The 12,831-nt window shown below is 40.9% G+C and overlaps 1 protein-coding gene across 1 annotated transcript in view; it reads right to left on the minus strand.

Moving 5' to 3' along the window:
• RSPO2 (R-spondin 2) overlaps positions 1-12,831 on the minus strand; it is a 98,649-nt gene that overhangs the window by 42,410 nt on the left and 43,408 nt on the right. Inside the window, exon 2 of the mRNA XM_059865357.1 lies at positions 1,428-1,616. Within this exon, the coding sequence (XP_059721340.1) occupies positions 1,428-1,616 (189 nt within the window). The remainder of the gene's footprint in view (positions 1-1,427; positions 1,617-12,831) is intronic.

Here is a 12,831-nt window from a genome sequence, read left to right on the forward strand (position 1 = left end):
TTTCTTTTCAAGAAATTGAAGAATTCTGCCAAAAAGACTACTTTGCGTTTCTCACAAGCACAGTACAGGCTAATGGAGATAAATCAATCTATTTCCTAAACCTACAAATATATTCAAAAACATTTTTACATGGGGAAGTACTTACAGCCAAGATTTGAAAGATTTCAAGTGCAGAAGTTGAATTCAAAAATGTGTTAGGAAAATTACGGGCAAGATTCTAAATTACATTACAGAATGGATGCATAAACCATATACTGTCTCATTTAATTTTTTATCAAAACTTAACCACCTGGTAAAGATTAGGCAGCACTCTGCAATATTACACAGCAGTTGGGAATACTATATCCATGGAGCCCACGCAGGGAATGGGGAGAAAGAGGTGGGATAGCTTGGGACAGGTCCAAGCATGGCCATAAGTGCTCCTCACCCAGCCAGACTGCCACTGAGTGACCTCATGTGAGTCTCAAGATGATGTGTGATGTGAAAACCAGCACAGGCTTTCTCACAGCTCTGTGCTCCCAGTGACATGGCACAGCACGAGGGGAAAGGTGCCACACATTTAACAGACACTTGACTATTGCAAGAGAAAAAGAAAAGCGATTTCTCACTTCAGGTTCTTATGTCAGGTGACCTGATTCTGGCTAGACTATGGTAAAAACATTCTCCCCCTAAATAGGAATAAGAGGTAACAGCAGTGATTAATAATCCATGTGGGTAATACTCCACATATGAGCATATGGAAAAATCGATGCAGATCAGCACAACTGCCAGACAGAGGTGAAACGATGTGAGATACCAGAGCACTCGTGGATTTTAACAGTTGTGCTTCTAGGCATAAACATGCAAACAGGGAATCTTGTTGCACGTTAGCAGGTTGTAAATTTCCAAATAAAATGTTTCACTAAAAGTGAAAGGTTGTTTGTTTGTTTTTAATAGTACATCTGTTTTATTAAATTAGCAACACTTACAAAATAAAGCGTGTCTGGTGTGAGGTGTCTGGTCACCTGAAATTTGTGTGGGAACAAAAAATATGAAAAAAAGCCCACCCATATATTAGTGTTTATACTGACTTGTGCCTATATGTTAAATTTATTCTGAATCCTTTTTATTTTCATGTAGCAGGAATTTGTTTCTTAAAACTAGGAGTATGTGCATGAATCATATTTTCTTCCCTAAATTACCCTTCTAATTAAACTAATAATAATAATAATAACAATAAAAAATAGGTCGATTCATCAACTAGTTAATTTGCTGAATGGTATATATCTCAGAATTAGCTGGGACCTTCTTTAGCAAAGAAGTTTTAAGATGATCTTGAGACATCTGTGAAAATACAACTGTGTTTTCACAGCATATCATCTTAAAAACCTACCACGAATTATGGCCTTCTGACAAAAGTGAGTGCAAGGGTTGAAGAAATAACTCACTTGAGCATCTGTTCATGTCTGGCGTTCTCAGTCCGTAGTAGCCCGACGGGCAGGAGTGCAGGCACTCACCGTACTGCCTCATCCCTTCTCTTCGCAGGAAGAAGAATAACTTGTGCTGGCATCTGATGCACCCATTATCCTTTGAACAAGATAAGCAACCTTTGCAAATTGGATTTGGTCCATAGTTAGCTGCAAAATAAGATAAATCACACTGTAAGGTCATTTGGAAAGTATTTTGGCTGGAGGTCCTCCATCCTCTAAAGTGTTACTCATCTTTTGCGTGACTACAAACAGTTTTGAAAAGAGGGTTCTGAGAGTGCACTCACTTTCAGACATCTGCAGGGGCACTGAATAAAAAGAAATGCAATCTCTACATTTTTAATTGTATGTAGGGCAGTTTAATGATTTTACACACATTTGAAATACAGGCACAGGCAAGCAGAGACCAAGCTTTATAAAGCTCACAGTATAAAGTTGGATGAAAAAGCATACTTTGAAGCTGAGAATATAAGCACAAAACAGCAACAAAATATAAGAACTTCAGGACCCTGATATATACACATGGAATGATATGCCCCTGGAAACTGAGCAACACCACTATTGCAATTTCTGATTCAGAGTACAGAAGCCTCTGCAGAGCAGGTACAGCACTAGCAATGTGTGCTGCCCCCTCGCTCTCAGGGTCCTAGAACAGCTGTCTTCTTACAGACTCTTCTTGACCTGAGTATCAAGATAAATTTTTCAAAAAAAGAGAAGCAGTTTTAAGAGCCTTCTGCTCTGGGCTGAAAAGCATATGCCGCTACCAAAGGAGCACAATTAGTGCAGGTTACCATTTTAAGTCACCAGTTGCTGTGCATTCAAGTCTATGCTCTGATTTTGTTGGATTATTTTCTTTTTTTCTTTTAAATTGCTTGGCTGATAACTGCAACACAAACTTCAGCCACATCCCTCCTTGTTCTTACAAAGAGTAATTTTATTATCCTGCCTTTCTGCGAGTTGCAGAACACTCCTTTGTCCCCATGGGCTGTCAAGTCCTTCTCAGGTGCTGGGTCTGCACAGTAGGTCACCAGAGGGAGGATGACTCAAGACATTCCTGAAACCAGCACAACATCACAGGTCTGTTTTAAATATTAAATTGGCTACAGAACTTCACAGAAATTTGCCAGTTCAAACCCGGTTTACCAAAAACAAAAGAAAAATATTATGCAACAAAGGAAAGTGTCTTTGGGATCTCAAGAGGTTTTTAATAGAGGCCACCCAGGGAGCAGCTCACCAAAAAGGCCTATGTTTAATTGTTATATTTTAAAATATTTAAAATTATTCACACCCTTATGTAGTGATCTGGTACTTTTACCTGGTATGGCTGGATAATTGAGGTTGTTCAACTGATGACTTCACCAGCAGAGTCAGGGAAAAAAACAAGGAAAATCCCACCACCCTCTGGAACCAGTAGCTGATAAGCTTTACTCTCACCTTCAGACATCTGCACACCACATTCCAATTCCCTCTCTGCTCCCATCCCCCATGCAGAACACACTAAGTTCAGCATGACACCATTCAACTCCAATCTTGTACAAATAATCCTAGTGGGTGGCAGGCAGGACAAGAAGTGAAGCAATCTGGTGTGAAACAGCTCAGTCAGTGGGACACTTTCTGAGTGTTGGAATCCCCTGGTACCAGTCTCAGTAGGTGAGATCCTCTGGAAGGGAAAAGAATCCTTACCCTTCATGGTATATGTATGATTCTTCAGCACTCTGTTAGCCCTTTTGTAGGGAGACACCCTGACAGACCAACAGCCTCACACTCCTAAAACAGTTCCCACCTCCTGTTGCCTAAAAGACTTGAGATATAACTTTTCCTACACTTCATCTTGTAACTATTTTCATTCCCAACCCACTTCTTCAAAGACAAACAAATTATGAACTAGGCATGGATGCATCCCTCCTGTCACTGTGGGCAGGGATTGCCTTACTGTAACCACATCAAATAATATGTGACCATGTACACAAAAGCAATTGTTGCTTAACACACAGTGGGCAATCCTGTAGACTTCTGACTTCTCTTTTAGTCTCCTTGGATGTCACTCTCAGTAAATCTTTACCTCCAGCTTATTCAAGGTTCCCTAGAGAAGCCTGTATTATAACAAAAGAGTTAAAAGGAATAAAGCAAAAGCAAGGATGCAAGATGCCTGAACTTACTCCCTACTCAGAGTGTTTTTTGGAGTTCAAAACAGTTGAAATCATGTCTTTGATTTTGATTTAGGGCCAGGCCGACTGCTGAACAGCATGAATACAGCTAAAGACATATAGATGTACATATTTGTGTATATACATGGACATATACATATGGATACAGATAAATGTTATATATATGGATATAGCTAAAGGGAACAAAACCACAGGCCTGCTGGCAACAAACAGGGCAAAACTGTCTCAAAGGGAGAAAAATATCTTTCCACGGGAGTTAGTAGGGCTCACCGAAAGAGCTTTGAAGAGAGAAAAGGATAAAACAAAGCTCACTGAAGTCTGAGAGCAGCATGCCAAGACCTGAGAGACAGGATACTAGCAGGGTCTGTCAGTCTGCTGTCTCAGTGGAGGTAGGGGTGTTTTGGCTCTCTAGAGCTTAGTGATGGTGAAGATAGGGTCGAGTGGTTTTGAGTAAGAACTGGGGGAAGGCCAACAAGGCAGGTATCATGGTGGGAGTCTGCAACAGACCCCCCAGCCAGGAGAAAGAGGCAGATAAAATATTCTCTAAGTAGCTGGGAGAAGTCTAACAATGTTAGGGAGAAGTCTAACCCTTGTATTCATGGAGAGCTTCAACTTACCAGATGTCTGTTCGAAGCACAGCAAAGAGGGAAGAGCCTAGGACATTTCTGGAGCATGGGGGCACTTAACTTCCTGACAAGGCTGGTGAGGGAGAAAACTAGGGAAGGTAACTGCTGGACCTGTTTGGGAACGGAGAAAGACTTGTGGAGGATGTGATGGTTGGAAGTCACTGTGCCCATCCTGGGCATAAGGATCACCAAATGGTAAGTTTTTTGTTCTTAGTGAAGTAAGGAAAGGGGTCACCAAAACCTTTTCCTTGGGGCTACAGAGTCCAAGAAGGCTAGAAATTCTTCAAGAAGGAAATCCTAAAGACACAGGAGCAGGCAGGTGCCACATGCCGAAAGATGATCCAGGGGGAAAGAAGACTAGCTGAACAGAGAGTTTTGGCAGGAACTCAGGAAAAAAGCAGAGTTAACCTCTGGAAGAAGGGGCAGACAATTCAGGATTGCAAGGATTATGGGGCAGACTCCAAGGATTGCATGAGGCTATGAAGGGAAAAAAATTCAAGGGCCAAAGCCCAATACGAACTGCATCTGCTACTTCCATAAACAGTAACATTTCTATAAATGAATTAGCAACAGCAGTAGAGCTAAGGAAAATCTCCATTCCTTATTGAATGTGGGGGCAAACACAGTGACAAAGGATAAGGAAAAGGCTGAGGTACACAATGTTTTCTTTTCTTCAGTCTGTAACAGTAATAAGACTAGTCTTTTTCTGGTACCCAACACCCGGAGCTGAATGACAGGGACAGAGAGCAGAATAAGGTCTTCGTAATCCATGGGGAATGGTCAGCAATACCACTTAGATCCATCCAAATTTATGTGGATGAAATCCATACAAGGATACTGGGGGAGCTGGTGGAGGATCATTTACTGGTCAGCCAGGGAGGTCCCAGCTGACTGGAGGTTGGCCAGTGTGACACCCATCTAGAAGATATTCAGAAAAAGGATAAGGGAACTCCAGGCCCATCAGACTGACCTCAGTGCCACAGAAGGTCATGGAGCAAATCATCTTAAGTGCCATCATGCAGCACACACAAGACAAGAATGTTGGTGGGAGGAGATGATGGAGTGGCTTTTGGCTGGACTTTTCTTGGATAGCTATGGACAGAACCCTTGAGTTCCTGTGACACAGAGACTGCATTCTAGGGGGAGGCAATGGCTCAGAGCCAGGAGAGTGCGGTGATGTGAAGGTGTGTGAACAGAGACGACGGGTGAGGAGGGTGGTGGTGGTGCCCTCTGTCTTCAAAGAAGAAGAAGAGGAAGATGATCTCTGTTCGAGAGACCCCTCAGCCCCAGGGGGTGAAACATGGGGGGGACAGGTGCCCAAAAGGAGAGGGACTGTGCTCTTTTTTGGAACTGGACAAAGCATCCTTAAAGAGAAAAACCCTAGAAGCAGCTCTGGTCCATGTGCAGTGGTGAGAGCACTGGACATGGAAGGAAGAGGTCAGGATGGCAAAATGTTCTCCAGGCGGTGCCACACGTGACACGAAAACACGAGAAGTTTCGACTGTTTCCTGGGTGAAGTCTGTGGTGCAAAAGGGACTCCTCTCTTCTCGAAGAATTGAGAATTGATTATCCAAAGGGTGGTAACAGAATTAGGAAATTTGGTGGGGGGAGGAGGAGGAAATTTGGAAGGTTTTCATCCTGTGTTCTGTGTGTTTTTCCCTGTAGCTTTAGGTTAATAAGGTTTTTTTTCCTTTCAATCATAAGTTGGAGCCTGCTCTGCTCTGTCTCTGATCACATCTCACAGTAGATACCAGGAAAAGAGGTATTCTCATGGAAGCACTGGCATTTTGCCAGGCTGAGACCATGACAATCAGATCCAGCCAGCAGGACATGAAAGGCGGGTCCTGTCTGACTGACCTCATCTTCCTCTGTGACAAGATGATCAACATTATAGATGAAGGAAAGGCTGTGGGTGTTTCTACATGTACTTTAGTAAAGCCTTAGACAGCAATTCCCACAGCATTGTCCTGGAGAAACTGGCTGCTCATGGCTGGGATGGCTGTGCTCTTCATTCAATAGAAAACCAGGCTGGATGACCAGGTTTAGAGAGTGGTGATCAACAGAGCTGGCAACTGGTCACTAGTGGTGCTCCCCAGGGCTGAGTACTGGGGCCAGTCGTGTTTAATGTCTTTATCAGTGATCTGGATGAGGGGATTGAAAATACCCTCTGTCGGACTGAAGATGACATAAGCTGGGCAGGAGTGTTGATCTGCTGGAGAGTAGGAAGGCTCTGCAGAGGGATCTGGACAGGCTGGATCTATAGACCAAGGCTGAGAGTACAAATTTCAGTGAGGTCAGGTGCTGGGTCCTGCACTTGGGTCACAGGTGCAACCCCGTGCAATGCTAAAGGCTGGGGAAAGAGTGGCTGGAAAGCTGCCCAGTGGCTGAACATGAGCCAGCTTGTGCCCAGGGGGCCAAGAAGGCCAATGGCATCCTGGCCTGTGTCACAAATAGTGTGGCCAACAGGACCAGGACAGTGATTGTACCTCAGTACTGGGCACTGGTGAGGCCACACCTCAAAACCCATGCTGGGTTTTAGGACCCTTATTGCAAGAAGGACACTGAGGAGCTGGAGCATGTCCAGAGAAGGGCTGTGTTGCTATGGAAGGGTCTGGAGCACAAGTTCTATGAGGAGCTGCCGAGGGAACCTGGGTTGTTTAGCCTGGAGAAAGGGAGGGTCAGGGAGCACATAATTCTCTACAAATACGTGAAAGAAAGGTCTAGCAAGGTGGAGTTCAGTCTTTTCTCCCAAATAACAAGCAATAGGATAAGAGAAAATGACCTCAAGTTGTGCCAGGGAGGTTTAGATTGGATATTAGGAAAATGTTTTTCCATGGAAAGCGTTGTCAAGCCTTGGAAAGAGCTCCCCAGGGAAGTGGTTGAATCAGCATCTCTGGAGTTATTAAAAAAAAATGTGTAAATGTGATTAGGGACATGGTTTAATGGTAGGCTTGGCAGTGCTGGGTTAATGGCTGTATTCAATGATCTTAAAGGTCTTTTCCAACTTAAACAATTCTATGATCTTGTGGAGCAGGAATTAAGCTCTGGAGCAGATACATCAGTGCTCCATGTAGGTTTCCTTGCCATCTTCTCTCATGGATCTCCATGACAGTTCTGACTTCTTTGCCACAAAATGTGTCTGAGTTTGACTCTGCTGCCCAACATTCCTTTATTACTGCCACATGTTACTCTTCCCAAGCACACTTTCTGTGCTCGTGGTAAGATATCTTTAGCAATAACCCTTTCTTTCTTCAGGCAAATTTAGTTATGCTGACTCCTCTTGGCGTCAGATCCATAGAAAAGGAGATAACAGCATAAAATGATCCTCCATTATCCTATGCTATTATTTGTTCAGGAAATGCATGGCACATCTTTCACAGCTTAAGGTCAACTCAAGATATATTAAAGACTTCAGTAATACATCAATTCTGTAAATTGTATAGGTTTCCCAAACTGTGACATCTGAATCCTCCTTCTTCTTCTTCTCCTGAGCAGCCTTGAAAAATTATATTTTCTATAGCTGTATGTTTTTATCTTCTTATAGAAATGCTCTGAGATTAAAAATTTGTAAACTGCTCTGAAATCCTCAGATATATCGTATTTATTGTTATTTAAACAAACAATTATTTAATTCACACATTGAATTTGGACAGTGTTCAAAATTATCACTTAATTAATGGTCACATATTGATGAATTTCCCTGCTGGTTTCCTAGCTTTTTTCTTTCTTTAGTACATTAAGAAATTAAAAATCACTGAAGAATTATAATGGTAAGGGGAAGATAATATGACTTGTATGTTGCATTACAAAGAGCAAACATTGTGAAAGAATCTGAAAACTTTCCACTGTGATGCTTAGGAATTAGACTGAATAATTTCCAGGTAATTTGCATATAGTAAATAACTGTAAAATGTGTACCACTGAGTCGATCCTCTTCCACATTGTTCTTGCATGTTTTCTTTTCAGAACTTCATGGGAAGGTCTGAATTCTGCAACCTTTCCATTATTTCAATTTCTCCCAGAGCCAGGGAAAGTTGTGATATGATCTACTAACAAATTACTTGGACAATGAACATACACATTCACAAACCAAATACCATAGCACTGGTTTTGGGGTCACATAAGGATGCCACTTTGAAGATACTCACTTAACTGTGCCTCTTTTGGCCCCATATACATTGGCCATAATTAAATCCTATGACATCCTCCTTGCCTCAAATTCTTCCGTTCCCATCTCAGTTTCTTAGCACAGCAAACTGGATGTACTGTTATCACATACAGCTTTTCCAGTTCACTTATAATTGCTCTTTGAAGAGGAAGCAAATGTCTCCACCTTCAACAGAAACATCTATGCACTTCCTTTTTAATTTCTTCATAACTTCTCTTTTTTTCCCTCTATATTTGTTTGCAATAAAAAAAAAAAAAGCTTATAAAACGTGGTCTATCACCTTCCAGATTACTGAGTGCATCACATGCAATGTAAAACATCATGCTACTCATCCTTATTTCAACCCTGCCAGGAACACCCTCCTCATCTCTGTGTGCCAGGCAGGCAGGTCTCCTCCAGCCAAATCCCTCATGGAGACTTGCTCCTTCCACACAGCCCACAAATGTTAACCAGTGCCAGAGTGCTGCTGTCATCACATCACAAAACTGAAAATGCACACATGCTGTAAGTTAGCACCATCCTCTGGCTCTCAAAGCACATGATTGCCCTTGTTCTCTGTTAAGACTGCAAGCTCCCTGCAGCAGGAGTAATGTTTTGGGCAGCCACCTAAGTATGTACACAGGTGTGAATACTGCATAGAAACACAAGCACACACCTCAATACATGTAATGCATTTTCTATTCCTTCTGCTTCTACAACTATAGTCCAGAGCATCTCCATAGTTAAAGAAAAAACATTTACAGACTTGATTCCCCATGTAGTGCCTTTATTTTAAATCTGGTATTAAATTTGCCAAGTTTCAAAAGGTTACTTGAGAACGCAGACTAGTACCCAAACACTGAATGAAATATTTCTGAACCCTAAGGGTGTTCAAAGTTTCATGGTTTGGATCCATATCAAGTAAAATCAAATATCAGCTAATTACTTTAACTCTTGTCTAGATTAAATGTATTTAAGCCACATTGCTGAAGCAGTTTTGAGTGAGTTGTTATGACTATTTGAATTCACAAGAGAATCTAAATGAGTCTAGCCTGTTCCCCACAAGAATACAAGTTGTTCTGTAAGCAAGAGAACTTAGAGCATTTGATTTTCTGTGATCTTACTGTCCTGTAGCCCATACTACAACTGCTTCTAATTTGTGTCTTTCTTGTATACCCATTTGTTGGGTGTTACAAAGCTCTTTTGAACCTGGTGCTTCAGCTCACCACAAGAACCTGGTATTTTTATACTTCTGAAAAAAACAGGCTGAAATAGACAAATGAATCCAAAACCAGTTGGAGAAAGAGGATATCCTGGCAGAGAAACAAGCACTAAAGTCATTCCCTAAACATTGCTTTAGGGAGCCAGGCTAACATGCTCACCATGTCCCTAATATCACTCACTATCTGGTCACTGTGTCTCTCTTTGGCAGTCTTTGGTCTTTTGAACTCTCTGAAGTCAGAAACTGAGCTTGCTATACAATGGCCAGCTTAATGACACTCTCACCCTAACTGGGATTGCAGCCACAGGAATGCTGGTGACTGGATTTTAGTACAGATCTTGCAGAAATGTCTCCAAGACACTTACCACTGTAAACACAAGATGTGCAGATGGGACTCAGAGGAGGTGAGGAACTAAAAGACACTACAAGCTGCACTTATTGCAAAATAGTAGATTTCATAATCCCGAATTTAATTAATGCTTTGAAGACATCCCATACATATCTCAGGAAAGTACATTTGTGCTTGGCTTATGTCTTCAGGGGCGCCAAGGAATAGAACAAAAACCACAGCCTTATAGATAAACCAATACTACATCATTTATCAAGGCACAGAGACTGTAACACTGCAAGTCCACTACAGCTGAACAGAAGCTGGCCATGAAAAATACCTATTTTTCATTAGAACTTTGTAAAAGCCAAAATAAGTTTTAGGCAGAAAACTTCAATTAAAAAAAAATACTAATTTGTTTCTAGTAATTATTCTATTAAGTTCTCTTTAAAAGAATTTAAAAATTCAAGGTCAGAAGGGATTTTTATGAACAATTAGTCCAATGACCTGTACCAAGAAGCCACAGAACTTTTGCTTTACTGAAACGTATCATTTAAGAAACCATTCAATCTTAATTTTTAAATTGTTAGTGGTAAGGAAGCCACCACAATCTTTTTTAAGATATCATAGGGGCTAATCACTCACACTGTTGAAAATGTACAGTGGAATTTGGAACTCCAAGGACCAACCACTGGACCTTTGTATATCTTCGCCTGCCAGTTTGTTAACAGTTTTTCAAGGTTTTTTTTCCCAATGCAGATCCTCTGATCAGGTCAAGTCCAAGCTTTCTCATGGGTAAGATAAACAGAGCAAGATTCCAGAATGTCTTACTGCAAGGCAAAGTATCCAGTCCTTTGATAAATCCCTTACAATTTTATCAACAGGCTTATGGATACTCAAAAAAAAGCTCAGCATTGGAAAAGCAACTGTACTGATGCTAAATAAAGAAGTGATATAACTTCTCAACTTTTCCTAGATTTTACTCTCCTGAAACATTCATGTGTTATGTAATTTTTTTTTACTGGGAAGATACCATTTCCCAAGTACCATGTTGCTCTGGGTAGGTTGCAGCCATTTTTTTTTTTGTTATACAGGAGATCACCCAGTGCTCCTTCTCAGGCCACCAGGCCCTCACCACTCAGGATTATTTTCTCTAAAGTTTTCTATAGCTGAGAAAATGCACATTCCCCACTCTTCCTCTGAAGACAGATTAGGTGTAGGGAAGCATTTCACTTCAATAAGTTTGGTAGAAATCTCATCAAATGTTGCTTTTAAGCAAGCAATTTTGCCTGGTTACTATTCCTTCAGTTCCTTCAGAGGTTGTAATTTTATTTTCAATATCACAAATTTTATGCTTAAACTACTCTCACTTATCAGCTCATTTCATTATCTCATTTTTGGTATAATGTCTTTCTGGTTATTCTAGTGTAAGCTTCCAAGAGACTTGTCTTCATTCCATCCATACTCAAAAGAGAGTGGCATTTTATTCCACTTCCAAATCAAAACATTTTACTATTGCTACACATCTAGCCCGCTGAATACTTACAGAATTGTCTGTATGGTTTTCCCTACCACATGGAAAATCACTATGAGGATCAGTTTGACATTATTCTCCTGCAGCACCCTGGCAAGTCTCAAGAAATCACCTACATATTAAGATATTTTGCAATGTTTAGTGACCCTAGGCATTAGCACCATTGCACACTGACTACCAAGTTCAGAAATCTCTACTTTAGCAATAAAATGACATGTATGTTGGTTTCAGGATGCTTGGTTACTAAGATGTTTTGAGAACATTACCGATTTTCTTTCTAGCTGGGATGAACTGCTACTAACAGGTATCTAAGCCATCTTTCTTCATTTGAACATCTGGAGCTTTTGAAGGTGTCTTTCATAGTTCACTTTCTGGATACCTATTATCATCTGGAAACATTTAACTCTTCTTGTCCTCTTCTGTTCACTGTTCATCCTACAAATCCTCACTTGCCTTAACTCTACTGAATGCTGTTTCCTTCTTCTACTTGGGATGTGAATTTTCCTCCACAATTTCTCTGTTTAGTTCCTAGACATTTCCTCCTCCCCTGAAAATGGAGCAGTCTGGTTGATCAGGCCTCTTGCATTTCCCCAGTGTTTCCCCACTAATGGAACTTGTCTTTCCCGTACAGAAATCCAGAGCTGTCACCAATTTATATTTTTTCCATGGGAAGTTCATTCTGTCTACAGGATGGAAAAAAAAATACAGAACATCTGTTGCAGGTTACAAACACCACCCCATCACCTGCCTTCCTAAAAACAAGTACAGAAATAGACAGAAAAAGTGTCATAATAAGTGTTGCAATGTCCTGGGAAATGTTAGCTTTTACTGATATTTTCTGTTCACAGATTCACCAGTTTTATTCTAGGTCTTCCTGTTACAACTGAGACTAATTCAACATACACACTTGAAGCACATAAAAGGTCCAAGTATCACAACCACAGAGTATACTCAGAGACAAAAAAAAAAAAAGATAAAATAAGCTAAAAAGCTCTGCTCCATTGTGTTCATGCAAACAAGACAGACAAAGTGTCTGTCCAGAAAAAAAAGAGTGACACAATAACCGAGCCTTACCAACCAACTGATTCACAAATACCACTCATGCGTCATTTCTTTCAAAGCCTAGCTCACCACCCATTCCCCACCAAGTACTCATTTTGGTATTTAAAAGTCTTACACAATGCAGACTCATGTGTATGTTCCCAATCCCATTTCTGAGTTTTAATTTATAGGCCAATCCATTGCAGATACAGTAAGAAATTACATTACTCCAACAAATGAACCAGCCACTTCTTTTAATCAACTGAAGTTGCTGATTTGTAAAGCGGCTGCTTCAGTTT

The sequence above is a fragment of the Haemorhous mexicanus genome, chromosome 1 (assembly GCF_027477595.1).
Source record: "Haemorhous mexicanus isolate bHaeMex1 chromosome 1, bHaeMex1.pri, whole genome shotgun sequence".
NCBI classification, from domain to species: Eukaryota; Metazoa; Chordata; class Aves; order Passeriformes; family Fringillidae; genus Haemorhous; species Haemorhous mexicanus.